Raw genomic sequence first — 18,672 nt, forward strand, 5'->3', positions numbered from 1 at the left:
CACAGAGAGAGAGAGCACAAGCAGGGGGAACGGCAGGCAGAAGGAGAGGGAGAGGCAGACTCAGGCTGAGCAGAGAGCCTGACGTGGTGCTCGATCCCAGGACCCTGGGATCACAACCTGAGCTGAAGGCAGATGCTTAACCGACTGAGCCACCCAGGCGCCCCGACAGATATGTATTTTAAAAATTACCTATATTGAGATATAAATTACAAACAATAAAATGCACCCATTTTAAGTGTACAGTTCAATGGTTTTTGACAAAAGCATATACCCATGTAATCACCACCACAATTAAGATATAGAACATTTCCATCACCCCCAAAATTCCCTGCTCCTTTGCAGTCTATACTCACCCACCACCCACCCCCATTTCTGGCCCCAGACAACCATGATATGCGTTCTGCTGCTCTAGATTAGCTTTGCTTATTGTAAAATTCCACATAAATGGAATAAATAAATGTGTACTCTTTTAGATCTAGTTTCTTTTGCTCAGCATAATGTTTTTGAGATCTATTCATGTTCTGACATATATCAGAAGTTTGTTCCTTTCTGTGGCTGAGCCATTTTCCATCGTACGCATATACCACACTCTGTTTATCTGCTCTCCTATTGATGAACACTTGGGCTATTTTAGCTTTGAGCTATTATGAATAAAGCTACAATAAACATTCATGTATGTCTTTGTGTGGACATATATCTTTATTTCTCTTGGGCAAATACCTAGGGGGATTGCTGGGTCAAAAGTGTATGTTTAACTTTATGGAAACCAGGCAGATTGATATTTAATAGAAGAATAGAACACTCACATGTTTAATACTCCAGGCCTTGGTTTCCTCATTAGCAAAATGGAAATATCTGCCCTAATTCTTGTCACCATTGCAATGATCAGAATGAATAATGCAGGTATGCATCATAAAATGCTGAACTGTGCAGTACAGAGAAAGGGCTATAGGGATCCTGAGGGAAGGGAAACAACCCTCACTTGTCTCCCTCACTTACCTCCCTCCAGAGGGGACTGAATGGAGAGGAACTCATCCTTGGATGCTCAATTAAATCTACCTAACAGGTGGATGGATGGATGGATGGATGGACACATGGATGGATAGATGATACAGCCTCAAGGAATAAATAATAACTTAAAGAATATAGGGAGAATATTAGATTTTTTAAATTTGTGATATGTTTTTAAAAATCACAGTGCTATCAGAAAGGTCCCTAACAACTTTATGATATGTATTGTCTTGTTTAGGTGCTCAACGGAGGCAGGAGTGACAAGTGGCCAGCATGGTCCTGCAAGAAAGATGACACTCCTGCCAAAGAAAAAGAGTCATCTTGGCTCTTGCTTCAAATTACAATATATCCAGCTCTAGACTTTCCTAGTACTGTCTCTACTTTCTACTAAAAGCAAAAAATAGGCAATGCAAGTACTATAAGAGAAATGCACAAGTTTATGAAAGAATGCTTACTCTTATATGATAAAAGTCTAAGATGATATTAAAGTTTCTCTTTCCTAAAATTCTCTGGCTGCCCAAGCTCTTCCCTTTCTGAGGCAGCCTCAAGCATTGTTCTGGGTCAGCGAGGAGATAAGAATCCCCTTTGCTGATGCTGGAGACTGTGGAGGCCTTTGCAAACTAGAAGTCAAGCTTTCTCACCTTAGAGTCTCTGTGCTTGCTGTTCCCTTCACCTGAAGTGCTCTTTTCCCTTTCTCAAGGCTTGTTCTTTCTTATTATTCAGTTCTCAGCTTAGCTACTACCACACTGAAGATTCCCCGCTCACCCAGGCCCCTATCATAGCACACCATTTTAATTCTCTATAGAGTTTTTATCTCCTGGTATTTTTCGTATATTTATTTGTTTGCTTTCTTACTGTTCGTCTTCCCCACTGAAACATGTGCTCCACAAAAGCAAGGACTTTTTGTTGTATTTACCATATGCTCAATTCCTAGTTCCTGTTACATAATAGGAGCTCAACAAATATTTGATGAATGAATGAATGAGATCACGGCCTTGGAGAAGGGGAAGAGAAGGGAAGTGATGATCTTTGAATTGCTGGAAGATTTACCCAAAATAAACTGAGAAGAATCTGGAAGTGATTGAGTTTAGAGTCAATAGGCAAGATGAGGCTTTCTGCCAGATAGGGCTTGAGAGATGGTTTAATTTCAGTTATAGACGAATAGAGAAAGTTCCATTTTTGTGACACCTAGATCTATCACTGTAAGATTCATATGTGCTGCATAACTGATAAAATGAATGAATGTTCTGACTCATATAAAGACTACTCAATTCAAAATTAGTACCTGGTTTGATGGGCAAGATTTTATTAATGATTTGAGCAATAGGACTAGTGTCCCTGATTGTATATATGACGTTTGACCAAACTAAATATAAAAATATTTCGGATTTCTTTAAAACATATTGTAAAAATTTCTAGAAGTATGTCTTTAGAAATAAGCCACTGATTTTTTTAAGTCTCCTCTGAAAATACATTGGGGAGAGTATGTGTTGTGGGGAGCGCTGTGTATTGTGTAATCACAGACCTGTACCCTTGAAATAAATAATACATTATATGTTAATTAAAAAAAAGATGATAAAAAAATGAAAATATAATTAAGCTGTTTTTCTTGATTTTCAAATGTATTTTTCATTTTTTATAACTCTGAGCTCTTTTATCTTTACTTGGATAAATAAAATATTGGATTAATATGACATAATTTTGTTTAATTTAAAAAAAAAACCTTGAATTTAACCTAATCAGAAAGTTCATTTCCAGGGGCAAGGGTACAATCTCCAGTTGATTGCTATTTTGAAAGTCTAACTGATCTGAGGTCTATCTTTTTCTTTATCCTTCCTGTTGGGCTTTATCTTTTTTTTTTTTAAAGATTTTATTTATTTATTCATGAGAGACAGAGAGAGAGAGAGGCAGAGGGAGAAGCAGGCTCCCAAGGAGCAGAGAGCCCGATGTGGGACTCGATCCTAGGACCCTGGGATCATGACCTGAGCCGAAGGCAGACGCTTAACCATCTGAGCCACCCAGGCGCCCTCCTGTTGGGCTTTAAACACCAGGGGTGGGAGGAGCAGGCTACACCTGTTTAGAATGTTTAGAAGCACAGCTCTCCTCCCCAGAGAACAAAAGGATAAACAAAGCAAAGGGAGGAAGGAAAGCAGGGAGGGAAGTTCTCACAGCAAGGAGAAGTTATAAGCATTGGCTAAAGTTAAATGCACTGCTTGATCATTTGCAAGTGAGAAGCTATTTGACTACCCTGTATACCAGGCCAATTTATTTTAAAATCTAATCAATCATCGAGATCAGCACTGTCCAATAGCTGTAGTTGGACACTCCAAATGTGACTAGTCAACTGAGGAACCGAGTATTTAAACTTTGTTCCATCTTAATTAGTCTACATTTAAATTCAAATAGTCACATATGACTAGTGGCTGCCACATTGGACAGCACAGATCTAGATAATTAGCTACATTATACTAAGTGTTCTAATTTATTATTTCTTAGAACAACATTAAAGCAATCATAGTTATGTTTCAAAATTAATTAATGTAATGGAGTGAGTATTTTGAAGTTTATCTATTTATTTAAGTAATCTCAACACCCAGTATGGGGCTTAAAATCGTGACCCCGAGATCAAGGGTCACATGCTCTTCCAACTGAGCCAGCCAGGCGATGGAGTGAGCATTTTGGATACGTAAAGATCCAACCTCAAAAGAAGTAGAAAAGAGGCAACAATTAGAGAGGATGTGCTTCTCATCACCTTCTTGGCTATTCTTTGTGTCTGATGTTCTCCTATTTCCTTGGCTTTTTGGCAGCCAAGGAGCAAGTTTCTCCTGTTTCTCTAATGTTTTTTGCAGATTAAAAAAAACAAAGTCCAATTACGAGATCTTCATCTGATATACTACCCACCTAGACACTTACTGATTCAGTTGTTTGTTTGTTTTCGCTCTGAAGAGTTCAGTTGACCGTTGGCTTTGGTATTTAAACATTTTCTTGGTGGTAATAATTTTGAAGGCAGGGAGTTATTTGCCTGGGATGTTGTTGGTTAAAATATTTTGGGCTACCCAAGTTCTCAGACCCCCTAGAGCTATCTGATGAGAGGGCAACCTAGAGAAGAGTTCAATTACAGTGCACTTGGGTCATAATTATTCTTGAGATAACTTGGTTTTCGAGTCTTTCTTTTTAAATTCATTTTTCTTGCTTGGTCTTTCTTTTCCTCTGCTACAAGTCTTTTGTTGGTGGTGGTGATGTAAGATGGTGTGTTTGGGATTTAATTTTAAGAGAAGGGGAAATGCAATCAAAAGATGTCTCTACATTTGTGGCCCAAGAAGGACCATAACATGAGCCATCTAGAAGAGGAAGGTGATGCGAGTTGCCCGCTATGTATCTAATTCTGTAAGTGACTGCTGGTAGGTATCTACTGTGGGACAAGAGTGCAAGAAGGATTCAGAGCCTTGGGCTTCCTTAGAAACGCATCCTTACAAACAGCCCTACATACACCTCCGATGGAGTAGCACGGCCAGCGCTTTGCCCCACCCAACCTAATGACTCTGATAAACCCGGGAAGCACGCAGGTCTGCACCCACGTGACTGTCACAAAGTTAAATTCTTGCTATCTGCAGCCTTCAGCTGGGGGGCAGCAGCGAAATGTTTCTCCCACTCCTGCTCTACTCCCACCTATACCAAGGACTTGAAAATCAAGTTTCTTCTGAAGATAAAGCCCTAGAATCTACCCACACGGCAGCCACAGGAGTGTATCCTATAGATCCCCTTTCATGAGAGAAGCTGCTGTAAGGACTAGCATCAGCGGGCAGCTTCCAGCTGCCATGGTTTCAGGACGTGTGCCAAGACCCCCTCGACCCAGGCTGCTCCTGGCTGATGGCTGAGCAAGGCAGGAGGACTCGAGCCATGCCATTCCTACCCAGCACAAGTCTCCTGTAACAGGCTTCTTGCTGGAGCCCCTCATTGCTCTGACCGAGATTTTACTCAGAGTGCACTGTGGTCTGAAGCTCTTCCGACCCAATCTTTCTTTTTCCTCTCGCTCCTTCCACAAGTATCAGACCTGCACTACAGTCAGGTTGGGGGCTGGGGTGGGGGGTCTCTGCCTACTCCCACTTCCTCTTCCCTTTATCCTCCACAAGCATTTCCCCCAATGTATCTTTTGCACATCTAAGTCTGTATTGATGTCTGCTTCTCAGAGGACCAACACAATACAAAAGGAATGAAGTTAATTGAAGAAGTCATGTTAAAGAGCATTCTCGGCTGTGAAGATGTGAACCAGGTCTGTTCTACGCCAGGGCCTGCCTAGTGCAGCCCTGGCCGTAAAGCCCTGGGCGTAAAGCAGTCTCTGGGTAATTTGAGAAAGGAAGGAAGCTAGAGAGGGAAGGCAGGGGGCAGGGAGAGGAGAAAGATTTTGGATTAGCTGAGATTAAAACCTAATGAAGCTTTAGTAAAGGGTAAAAAAAAAAAAAGCTGTAGCATCAGAAGGAAAAACTAGTAGGCTAGACAGAAGAGGATGGTCAGTTTATTTTTTTTTTATTTTTAAAGATTTTTATTTATTTATTTGAGAGAGAGAGAATGAGAGAGAGCACATGAGAGGGGGGAGGGTCAGAGGGAGAAGCAGACTCCCTGCCGAGCAGGGAGCCCGATGCGGGACTCGATCCAGGGACTCCAGGATCATGACCTGAGCCGAAGGCAGTTGCTTAACCAACTGAGCCACCCAGGCGCCCAAGGATGGTCAGTTTAGAATTTAGAAAAGGGAACTTCACAGGGTGCACATACGTTAGTGTCTCTCCAGCACTGACTGTGGAAGACACATGTGCACACGCACACACACACACGCATATCTACATATGCCCCGCACCTGCATCCACATCTGCATATACATAAATGGTAACATGCGGGAGATAATACGTATCTGACACATATTTATATACCCATTATTTTCCTCAGATTTCTCAATATATACAAATAATACCTAAACATTCCACAAAGGTAAAAGGAAATGAAACAAACAAAAATCTCTAGATGCTGCCAGTGGAAACATTAGCAATTGAGGAAACAGAGACGACCGCCAGCTCCAGGCTGTGCTTCTCTCACTACAACTTCCCATTTGTGCAATTAGTCCTACCCAGTGGGCCAGGACACTCCTGTCATTAGTGTCTGGCAAATATCCCTCAGTTAAGAAGCAGCGATTGCAGCGTCCCTCAGAAAAGGCTCTGGACTCCATCAAGGGATGTAATCCTATTGAATGCCATCAAACAAGTCTCATGTTAATTTTTAAAATTAATAACCATTTAATACCCACACTAAATGTATGTTGATGTTCAAGCATTTTGGCTTTATTGAGAATTTACTGAAAGTGATGTTTCTCCACGTATGTTTTCTTTTGCAATTATCTTAATGGAAAAATGTGTATTTGGAGTCCTACTTGTTTTTTAGGAAGCATGATTTTGTTGGGGTTATTTCAAAAGCACTTACAGGACTATAAAATGTTTTTAGAATTCTAAAGGGAAAGGATTCAGGGCTTATACTTGAAACTAGTTTTATTAATACCATGGATTTAGGACTCCGTTCATAGCCATCATTTCTTATATATATGTAAATTATACACATAATTTATAACAAATAGCCATCATTTAATATATATATAAATTATACACATAATTTATAATGTAAATAAATTATATCTGTAAAAAGTGTATAAATACATAAATGCTTTGTATATTATTGTTTATATAATTTTATCTATATATTTTAAAATCGTATTTATCTTTTACAGAAATTCTTAAATTTTAATTTAATTTAATTTTAGTTCTTCAATCCTTGTTTCTTAAATTCTTTAGAGAATTCTTAAAAGTAAACCAACTGCAAAGGTATGCCTTTGTGAATTTTGCAGTTGGCTTTCTTTTAAGCTCAGAACTCTGAAGAATCTCTTAATGGCTCAGTCTCATAGTTCTAGTGCCTTTGTTTGCATATATTTATTTGGATAATGTCTTTTAGGTAGCTGTCTTATTTTTCAAAAGCAATAACCCTTAAGCAATCTTGCAACTCATAATAAACCAGGCTCAAACTGGAAATACAAACTCCTTTATTCCCAGTGTTTAATGAGTAATGAATGTGAATCTATTCCTTGAGGAACAAACAAGGGATATTTGAATTGAGGTAGACTTATCAGCTCTGCCTGCAATTAGAATTGGTTTCTCCAAACAGCAGTTTAGAGGAGCAGTGAGTAAACAAGAAGCTACTTGTGAATGGACTTTAAAAGGAAAAAGATCCGCTCTCCTCTCAGGAAGTCATTCCTAAGTCAGCTGTGATTGCAGCAATGTTGACATTATAAAATCATTATCATTGATCTTCTTTATTGGTGACTTTTCCAAAAGCAAAGAAGGACATGGAATTAAAGCATACTCTTCAAATCCCTAGATATAATTTTATTGTAGAAGAGACACATTGGAAAGGAAGGAGAACCAAAATGGCGCTAGTGTTGTCTTTAGGTGGCAAGTCAATGGTATTTTTCTCTCTCTTTTTTTTTAACATTTTATTTTTTACATTTTCTAGATTTTATTTAACGAGCATGTATTTCCTTTCTACTAAGGGAAATTTTTACTTAAAAAAAAAAAGAGGAGATGGTGATCAAAAATGGAAACACACAGCTTGAGAGAGAGAGAGCTTCAGTTTCCATTCCTTGGTGTGGGTTAGGGTTCAGGGGCTAATGCCAAACTCTTGCTTTGAGCTTTGAGAATCCATGAGGAGGGCACAGGGACCCCAGGCACTTGGGCATTTTTTGTTCCAGACTTCTGGCTCTTTGTTAGCAGGCAGTTTTGGTGGTATTCTTTTCATCTTTGGTGTCCCAGCACTTCCCCAAGTGGCCCTATTATGTTGTCTTCTTACAGACAATTACCAGCTTGGTATGACTAACAATTATAGTAATATTCAGTCCTGGTGAGATAGCCAGATGAGTTAGCTATGAAAGAACTCCAATGGCTATCTGGATCAATATATTGGATAAGGTTATTTAAATATGGGAAGTATATCTAACAAATAAAAAGATATTTCTTACCTACAGTTAACAAGAATCATTCTTATAGGCAAAGGTTCACCCCCAAAGGTCAACATAATAAAATGATTCCGAGGTGTTTTGGTTTGGTTTGGTGCTGTTAATTATTTTCCTTACTTCATGGTCCTTATTACCACTGATGACCTACACATATTGAAGACTTTTTAGGATCAAATTCGGTTTTTTTTATTAAAATTTGTCTTTATATCTTTTTCGTGCCCAAGTCTCGATATTACGTGTTAGAATCCTGGGTTCTCAAAAGAGTCTTTTTCAAATTCTTAAAGGTCCATCTCCATGTGGAAGGTGGGTGGCCTGTTGCTCTGACGTATTCACCTCAGGCTTGCTCCTCTTTCCCTAGGAAATTATTAGCTTACACACTGCTTCCAGAGGAAAAACAAAAAGGGGAGCAGAAGAACCTTTTCCCCAATGTGTCCAGTAGGAAAGTCCTGGGAGAGCCCCCTCTGACTGAACAGTCCTTGGTCATATGTTCCATCCAGGGTCTGGTGGAGCAATGAATGAAATTAGTGATCCTGGGTGGATAAACAGCGTTAAGTCTGCAACACCCAATGTCTCCATGTGCACGGAGTATTCATGGGTCCCGAGAGAGGCTTGGATGGATTGGCATGCAGTATTATTAAAAACGTGAGCTTTCTAGGCAGACTAGGTTCAAATCGTGGTATTTCATTTACACAATGGATTAGTGGTTAACCTCTATATATCTCAGAATCTTCACCTGTAAAATGGTGATAATCATTCTCACCTCATAGGGTTATTGAGAAAATTAAATGAAGCCTTATTAGAAAGCACTTATCACAGTTTCTGCTATATAATAAGTACTCAGTAAAAGTTAGGGATAATGATGATGATTCATTATGAAATGGCTCCTTTGGATAAAGTCTCATTCCAAACCAAAAACGAGCAGCTGATTCCTTTGTCCAGTATGGGCAGGTGAGTAGAGCTGGTTTCATTCAACATACATTACATTGCTTTAGCACACTTATAAAGACCCCCTTGGGGCTGTTTTCCTCAGCAAGGGCATGCAAGGAGATAGGCTAATTGAACTTTGTGGACCCCTGCCTGCCCATTATTTTTTGAGTAGTCTTTTAATATTGGGGGAAATTTCTACAGTATATGGCCCTTTCTCCCACAAACAGTTGAATTCCTAGCCTCTCTTGCAGCTGAAACACACTTGTGTGACATAGACATTACCAATCATATACGCTTGCATGAGACTTTGGATTTAAGAGATTAACATGAGGAAAGAGGGTCTGTGATGAGCTTTTCTTCTGTACGTGGCAGCAGAGCTATCTGGCCTTTGGGGTAGAAGTTTAGTTTCCCAGGGCAGAAATGCATCTGACGTGCTTATAGCCATCACAAGTGCAGTAAGGTGGAATACCTCCATTATTGCTTAGTCTTGGTAGCAGCAATGGCAACCGATTCCTCACTGGGCCATTTCGGAAGCCAGGCTTTGGCCATTAGCCTTGATATAGTTTCTTCAGTGCTTTTAATGGTTATGCGAACTACCTTCCATTTTAAAATGGATCCCTTTTATGGCCTGTACTAGCCAGAATGGACTCAGTTGTTTGTGGCTAAAAAGACTAACCAACACAATTCCCTTCCAGTGTTTTATTCTTGGGAGGAAGTGGAGGAGGTGTGCTTCCTAATGCATGTTTACAAACATAAAAAAAAAAAAAAAAATTGAACTAACAGTTAATTCTAAAAAGGCTTGTTCATGAGAATATTTACTAATGAGTCTGTGCACAAGAATTCAAAGATTATGGGGAGTTCCTAAAAGTTGACAGCATCCAAAAAGCTGAATTCAGAAGAGGCACTTCCATCACTAAAGTATTAATATCATAACTCTACAATACTATATTTTCCTAGTTAAAGAAAGTAGGGGAGGGCTGCCTGGGTGGCTCAGTCGGTTAAGCATCTGCCTTCAGCTCAGGTCATGACCCCGGGGTCCTGGGATCGAGCCCCACGTCGGGCTCCCTGCTGGGTGGGGGGCCTGCTGCTCCCCCTGCTTGTGCTTTCTCTCTCTCTCTCTGTCAAATAAATAAATAAAATCTTTAAAAAATTTTTTTAAAAAAGAAAGTAGGGGAAATTCCAGTTTGATGGTTTTGCAAACTACAGATGTTATGGAAATATCACGAACACTGTATTGTCACTAGGGCTGCATAAAAGAATTTCCACACTAATTGTTTTCCAGATACTTTTCATTCCTTTTATACATTTGTAGCACTTATAAATCTAGAACCCCATGTGGTGCAGCTGGATTAGTGTCACTTTCAATGAAGCACAGACCACACCTAAGTTCCAGATATGGTCCTGCCTCAGAGAACTATGGGAGTGATCCAAGGATAGAGTCCAGCACCTCATTATCTCCTCTCCCATCCTCTCCCCCTTCACTCTGATGCACTGCCCTGGATTGTTGCTCAGGCACCTTTCAAGTTAACTGGAGATTGTCCATATCTGAGATTAATTGTACTGGAAAAGGCCACTTAAAATTTACTTAACACAGGCTCCAAATTTTCATAGTAGATATCGAAAAAATGTTCAGGATTTTATCTTCAAAAATGGAACTGGAAATTCAAAAATTAATTTTGTATTTAATAAAATTCACTTACATTTGCAACTATGTGCCAATTCTTATAATGAACAAATAATGAATCAAATGTGGATTTTTTGACCATAATTTTCCCTGCAAAAATGCAAAAATGCATTCTAGCAAATACAATACAACCTTTCCTTCACTCTTGACTTTCACAGCACTATAACGTAGCAATTACTTTTTGAAAAATTATTATAGGGTTTCTTCACTTTTCTCATGGGCTCCCTTTTAATATTTTGGCATTAAAAATCATTTTTTTTGAAGGGACTTTTGGTCAGCAATCTTCTTCAGCTTTTTCCTTCAGTTGTTCATTGGAGTAATTCATCCAGGTCCTCATTTGTCCAAAAAAGCCCATCATCCTCCCACTTCTTTCAACATCACTTGCATTCATTTTATAAGTTCTAGATCCTTTACAAGATCAATACTGCACTATGGATGGAAAGTGCATTGTATTTACATTGCATTTTCAGATGTTTACAAGGTTGATGAATTGACCAGAGACTAACCAACAAAGATGTTGACATATTGGGCCTAGCTAGATGCTAATACTGTGCAGCAAGGAATGTTTGAGTGGGGACTAATTTTATGAGTGGTCGGTTCATTGGTGAACATTTCCATATTTCCATGACTTAGATTCTCTGTGCAACCTACTTAACTGCAGAGAGTGGGTAATATATACCTTGGATAATAAGGATCACTTCACCTACCACTCTGCTTTTCTTTCTAGAATCTACCACCAGGCTTTTGTCCTCTCTACCCCTGCCCTTTACTAGGCCTTTGGCTAGTTCTTTGGCTCCCTGCCCATTATGCCAATTCTGCATCACTAAAGTCCAGAAATCGGTCTCACAGAAATGGACCTTACACACACCTTCAAACTCCACTTGGGTCTGTCTCTATTTTAACACATTAAGCTTCTCAGGACATTTAAGGTTTACAGTTTTGGTCAGAACTGTAGTTCCAAGTCAAATATGTTTTTCTAAGAGCAAATAATATGGGTTTTAGTAAACTTTTTAAATCATATGGTAATATCAATGTCTTCCTATGTGTCTCAACAACAACAGAACCATCAGTGTTGGAACCCTGACTCTTTAGTGAGGATATGAACACAGTCATCATTCTATAAATTAAGAAAAGAAAATACTGTTGCATATTTATGTTCAAATAGTTTTCTATGTACTGAGACATGTTTAATACTTTGTTTTTGAATTTTAAATTTTAAAACTTAGCTTAGTCCTAGGAATGAAGTATTTTCTGGCTATGATGACTTCAAATCATTACCAGAAAGTGAATTGAGCAATATTTTCACTTTATGATTTAAAACTTTGACTTTTTAACAAAATATCATCTAAAACACTTATGCTGTTGGATAGCATATTCTTGAAATGTGTGCAAAATAAACAATCGTTTATTTTCCTTTTTGCTGTTTTAAAGCAATTTTTATTGGGTTGAGGGTGTAGGTTTCAGGATATAATGTAGTTTGCCAAATTCTGTAATCCTTTCTTTTTTTTTTTTTTAATGTCATACAGGGTGTGGTGCCTTTAGAGAACTTTTTTTAAAAGTTGTATTTCTTAAGAATGAAATCTTGCCATTTGCAATGACGTGGATGGAACTGGAAGGTATTATGCTGAGCAAAATAAGTCAATCAGAGAAAGACATGTATCATATGACCTCACTGATATGAGGAATTCTTAATCTCAGAAACAAACTGAGGGTTGCTGGAGTGGTGGGGGATGGGACGGATGGGGTGGCTGGGTGATGGACATTGGGGAGGGTAGGTGCTATGGTGAGCACTGTGAAGTGTGCAAGACTGTTGAATCATAGATCTGTACCTCTGAAGCAAATAATACATTATGTGTTAAAAAAAAAAAGAAAGAAGAAGATAGCGGAGGGGAAGAATGAAGGGGTGGAAATCAGAGGGGGAGACGAACCATGAGAGACGATGGACTCTGAAAAACAAACTGAGGGTTCTAGAGGGGAGGGGGTGGGAGGATGGGTTAGCCTGGTGATGGGTATTAAAGAGGGCATGTTCTGCATGGAGCACCGGGTGTTATACGCAAACAATGAATCATGGAACCCTACATCAAAAACTAATGATGTATGGTGATTAACATAACATAATAAAAAAAAAGTTGTAGTTCTTGGTCTTTTTTTTCCTTCATTTTTTCAAAAATAGCAAGATAATCTTAACCCCACAGGGAAATTCTGGTTCCTACTATTGGCTCCTGGGTTCCCCCACTATTAAAAGACAGATTATTCCCTGTAGCTAGTTTTTACTTATTTTCTTGCTAGGAGTGTTTACATTCTTAACATTGGAAGCACATTATTAGAAATGAAATCTTGACAAGAACTATTTTAATGTTTTTTTGTTTTTTGTTTTTTTGGTGTGGTGTGTTTTTGTTGTTGTTGTTTTGGTTAGAAAGGTGAAACTAATTTAGAGGGAACAGCACAGAGGAGGCATCTAGATTCAGCTCTACCCCTTTTGTGGTGGTGTGGTTGTTGAATATCTCAATGAATCCATTCTGTTCTTGTTTTTCTTTTATTAACCCCTAGTTACTGGAAAGCACTTAACAAAATAAGAGGCTTAAAATTATTTTTCTCTAATTAAATAAAGGAAAGCCTTGGTTCCACAAGGCTGGAATTGTTCTTCTTAGAAAAACAAATTCTCTGTGAATCTTAACTCATCAATGTTACAGAAAGAAATTGTTGGAAAAGATCTTTTAAGAACAGAGATGCCAGCAAGGAAACACCATTTTTAGAACAGAACATGATGAGATCTGATGATCTGGGTTCTGTCTTCATTATCTGACATAGTTAATGACAATGCACTCACAAATCGCTTGGCTGAAAATACGATTTTAAATCCCTGCACAGAAAATTGTCTCCCTATTCTCATACACCAGTAAAAACAGAGAAGAATCTATTGAGGGAGTGTTTATAAGTAAAAAGATAAGAGCAGGAGTTAAAATATAACTCCCTTCTGCTTTCCCCTTTTCTTGCCTTAGATCTGTGTGTTAGAAGGCGACAGAAATAAAGGGGGAACCCCAGGTGTCCAGCAACCACCAAGCGCTAACACGTTTTTGTTTTGTTTTGTTTTGTTTTGTTTTAAAGCAACTAAGGAAAAACACTCCCCAAAGCAAGCCACGACTCCCTCTCTGTGAATTGTCTGTGGATCCCTAAGTCAGGTCCGGTTTGGGTACCACTCGGCAGGGGTTCCCCTCCTCTTCTCCCCACAGGCCCCGCGGGCGGGATGTGACAGGGGCTGTGGGTCCCGGGGTGCCAAGGAGGAGACGCCCGCCCGCCCCAGGAGGGGAGGCGGCTCTGGCCTCGGAGCCGCCCCCTCCCGCCTCCGGAGAACAAACGGGATATTCAGCAGTGGCCTGTGGCTGCCAGAGCAACTCCTCTGGGGAAATTAAGCGTCAAGTCAGCCAGCACCGTAATCGCCTTTAAAAGGGCCCCACCCGCCTGTTGCGCACACCCGGATACCTGGGCTGCCCCGCGGCTGCGTGCGTGCGTGCGTGTGAGAGAGTGAGAGAGAGGAGAGAGAGGGGGCGGGGAAGCGAGCTGGGGCGTGTGCGGCGTGCGAGCCAGTGTTTCTGCCCGTGTGCCGGAGGGTGAGCCTGGGGGGGGGTGCGACCCGGTGTGTGTACCGGCGGGCGCGCCGGGGTGGGAGCGAGCCGCGCGCGTCTACACCGGCCATGAGGGGCGCGGGCGCCTGGGCCGCGCTCTGCCTGCTGCTGGCCGCGGCCGCGCAGCTCTCGCGGCAGCAGCCCCCGGAGAGGTAACGCGACCCCCGCCCGGGCTCCCTCTCTCCCCGCCTCCCTCCCGCTCTCCTGCAGCCTCGCCCGCGGTTCTCCTCCAGCCGCGTCGGGGCGCCCGGGGACGCAGCGCGCCACCCCGCGCTCACCCGGGCTCCGGCGTCCGCTGCCCCCGCGCGGGCTGCCCCAGCGCTCGGCCGCGCGCCCCCAGCTCGGCCTGCCCGGGGCCCCCGCCGCTGGCCGCACCACCACGTGGCGGGGGCTGAAGCTGACCGGCGCCTCCCCCCACCCCCCCCCAGTGCTTCTGCGGGCGGAGGGAGGCACGAGGGCCCAAATCTGTGGACTTTGCTTCTTAGTTGTTTTCCCCGGCCGGGACGCTTGGCCCAGAGACGGAAAGCCTAGGGGAAAACCCGAGTGGCGCGGCGCGCAGGGAGCCGCTCCCAGAAAGTTAACTCTTCGCCAGCCTCCGCCAGAGCTGCCAGACCGCCCAGGACCTGGGCTGGGGGACCCGCCCCGTGGCCACCTTTGGCATCTCCTCTTCCACCTCCATCACCAGCAGCCTCCCTTTATAAATGGGGGGCTCTGCCCATGGTCAATGACTTTCAGAAAAGGGGAGGAGAAGTAGGCATCTCTCTACATCTAGGAAATGAAAACTTTCTTGTATTAATCAATTGCTTGTCTGTCTTTAAAACCATGTACCTCACCTAGCTCTCACCTTCTCTCACTCACCTCCACTCCCCAGTTAAATTTTCTATTTACCATTTTCCTATAAGCTCTTATCACTACGCGGAGCATTTGATTGCTTATGGATGGATGGATAAATAGATGTTGTGTTATTAGGATAGAGATAGATGGCAACTGGACTGAATGTTTTATCGGACTGTAATTATTCTAAGAGCTAGCAAGTATTTCAAATCCCTTATATGGTGCAAACATTTATTAATCAATATTAACTTTATCCATATTAAGAAGCTACAACCTTTCTGAAGTTGACATTAGATTGTTAGACCCAATTTCCAATTAAGTTTCCTCCTTTTATTTTCCCAGACCTGTTTTCACATGTGGCGGCATTTTTACTGGAGAGTCTGGATTTATTGGCAGCGAAGGTTTCCCTGGAGTGTACCCTCCAAATAGCAAATGTACTTGGAAAATCACAGTAAGCATTTTTTTAAGGGTATTCTCCTGGAAGTGGGTATTGGAAACAGTGGAAGGCTGCTGCATTTTTCCTCTGGTGTCAGGATTTGGGTAGGGGGCAAGTGCCTGAATAGTGAAATGTTGGATTTACCTCAACTATTTGGGAGATTTTTATTAATAGAACTAGTGGTGTCCTGCATTAGTGATTAGAAAGGGCACAAGATAACAGTTGAAGGAATAAATTCTTAAAGCAGATGTGTTTCTGAAAACCCATCCTGATTCAGTTGAGTTTCATGGATTCAAAATTAAGGCTGTTTTCAAAAGCTTGTTGTAATGACTTAGAATCCATTTGTTACCTGTGCCTTGCACAAATGTCTCCCAGTGGGGAATAGAATTTCAAAGGTAATGCTCATCACTAAGTACTTTATACGCACTATGGGTAAAAGGGAAGAGAAAAAGGGGAAAAAAAAATCGCACTTAATGTCCCTGACTTAAAACCACCACTAAAGGCAGTCTATGAATAGAGAATAATAATAATTGTGTGGTAGGGAGGGAAAGTCTAAATATCAAACAAAGGCTAATAAAATGCCCATGCTGGTTAGTAATGACATAGGTTATGCTGAGTCAAGAAGTCAGATTTCCAGACAGCCATCTGAAAAAAGGAGTGTAGATTTAGAATCAGCTAGATTGAGTCATCTTTCCAGTCAGTATGATAGTGAGTCTTCTTCATTTTTTCATTGTTGGGAAGTTATTTGGTAATTGAACACATTGGTTTACTGAGAGCTTTATTCAGTCAGATTGTGCTACCCACTGATTATAATTTTTAAAAGTAGCTACCTTTCGCTGAACACTTACTGTGTACTAGACACTGCACCAAGTAGTTAACAAGCATAAACTCACCGAAACCTTGAAATCACTCTGAGAAAGTGACTATTACATCCCCATTTTATAGATGGGGAAGCTGAGGCCTAGAACAATTATGTAAATTGACTTGATCAGACGTTTGGTAAGACCAACTTTATGTAAAGTGAAATCTGTTTTGCAGTGAGGCATTCCCATCGACAGGCAAATATGAGGGGTCCCCCTCCTTAATATAAAGCTTGGCTCCTGTATGTTTGATCCTTGCCTATAAAATATTGACTATCTGATAAACTGGTACAGATTTCATTGTGCTATTGCAACACAGGGCCCAGGGAGAATAAGTCATAAAAAATAGCTTTGAAATATTGGTATTAGCATAAATGTGAAATAAGGCTTTGAAATAAACATGTAACTTGGTTTTCATATTATAGTTGTGTTTCAATAGTAATTTAATGGCTTTAAGTTATAAATGGTCCAAGGAAGTTAATGACTGAGAGGCATCATGTACGTAACAAGTAGAAATTCATGGTTGGCCGTATATTTAGGGTATTATGGGAATTGTTGGTGTGGCATCAAACTTTGATGGGTGAAGGGTGTCCAGTGAAAGTTTTCCTTGGTAAAGGAGTGGTATGTGTCAGGAGAGGCCTGACTGACTACCATATTCTTATGTGGGGGGAAGGGAAGTATAATGGATAATGGATGTTCTATTTGGATGCAATATAAAGGTAAGGCATGTGGGCTCAGCAGTCAGACTTCCTGGATTCAAATTCTCATTCTATCACTCATAAACTGTGTGACCAGGATTCATCTTTTTTAAACCTCAGGACTGTTGTGAAGATAAAATGAGTTAGTACATGTAAAGCCCCTTGGCTCGGTGTTGGGGTTGTAATAAGTACTTAATAAATGTTAGCCATCACCATTATCATTTTCATTATCCTCATTATTGTTGGTATTGACTTCTCAATCCTTCAGACCCTTGGTCGAAATGGCAGATCACTGCTACCCCCTTACCTCACTGGCTAAGCTGGGCTTGGCATCAGCTCAAAACAACTCAGACTTTTATGGAACAATCTACTTTGTCATCTGTATCTAGGAAGAATTATTTCTGTGTTGGGTTCTCCTATAATCTTGCTGAAGAGATTCTGTGTGAGTCAGAACTAGGTCGGCTTCCAGGAACAGAGACCCAAAACAACAAGGGCTCTAACAGAAGTTTGGTTCTCTCTCACATAAGAGAATCTAGAGGTGGGCAATCCAAGATTGGTGTGGCAGCTTCAAGCCATTAGATACTCTGTATCTTTGTCTCCTCCTGCTTTGCCATACTCAGATGTGTGGTGGAGTTCCAGCCATCATGTTTACATTTCAGCCAACAAAAAGGAAGAAAAGAAGAGTGTATGTCCTCCCTTTAAGGACATTGTGCTTAATTACATGCAACTCGCTGCTTACATTTCATTGGCTAGTTCTTAGTTACACGGCCACTTCTTGCTGCAGGAAATCTGAGAAAGGAAGGCTTCATTTCAGGTGTCCGTGTGCTCTGCTAAAACCCAAAAGTCTTCTTTTGAGTAAAAGTTTTCTATCACCTGTGGAAAGAAGGGAAAACAGGCAGATGACAAGCAGTCTCTGTGACATATTTATTTGTGGTTTTCTCAGGTTGCCTGAAGTGATGTTCATGAAGTTGACTAACAAATACCAGCCTTTTTGGAAGAGAAAAAATATTTTTTCTTTTTTTAGAAAGTATAGGTAATGTAGAAGAAAGGACTACACAATTTGCTTTTCTAGTTAAAAGCTTAATAGTTGTCACTCTTAGCCAGTTGAGTTTATTCTATTCCAAGGGGCTGTGTCTTTTATGTTTGCATGAGTAGCCACCAAGAACTTCCAGAGAAGGCCAGCAAGTCCTCCTCATTATAATTACTGCCTCTGCTATTCACAAAGGCCATGGGTACTCTCAAGGTCTTAGTTTGACAACATTTTTATTTCTTTGTATTTCATAGGGAATAGCACTAACGCATTTGTAAAAGTCGTCTTCATTCTTCTTCACGGTCCTCTGGTTTGTCAGAGTAACAGAAGGGAACTCCCTAGCTCCCATAGATCCTTGGGGACATAAAAAGAGGAGAAGTGTGGTAGCCCTAAAGCTGGTGGCCCATTCAACAAATGTGTTTTGAGTGCTGGGTGCTATTTGGGTTATAGTAGCAAACTGAAGGCAACCAAACTCCTTACCCTCATGCAGCTAGCATTCTAGGTTGGAGAGATAG

The 18,672-nt window shown here is 40.9% G+C and overlaps 1 protein-coding gene across 1 annotated transcript in view; it reads left to right on the plus strand.

Moving 5' to 3' along the window:
• Nucleotides 1-14,055: 14,055 nt before the first annotated feature.
• The window catches only part of PCOLCE2 (procollagen C-endopeptidase enhancer 2), a 72,064-nt gene continuing 67,447 nt past the window's right edge, over nt 14,056-18,672 (plus strand). Inside the window, exons 1-2 of the mRNA XM_036096329.2 lie at nt 14,056-14,451; nt 15,476-15,584. Coding sequence (XP_035952222.1) covers nt 14,369-14,451; nt 15,476-15,584 — 192 coding nt within the window. The 5' untranslated portion in view covers nt 14,056-14,368. The remainder of the gene's footprint in view (nt 14,452-15,475; nt 15,585-18,672) is intronic.

This window comes from Halichoerus grypus, chromosome 1 (assembly GCF_964656455.1).
Source record: "Halichoerus grypus chromosome 1, mHalGry1.hap1.1, whole genome shotgun sequence".
Lineage (NCBI taxonomy): Eukaryota > Metazoa > Chordata > Mammalia > Carnivora > Phocidae > Halichoerus > Halichoerus grypus.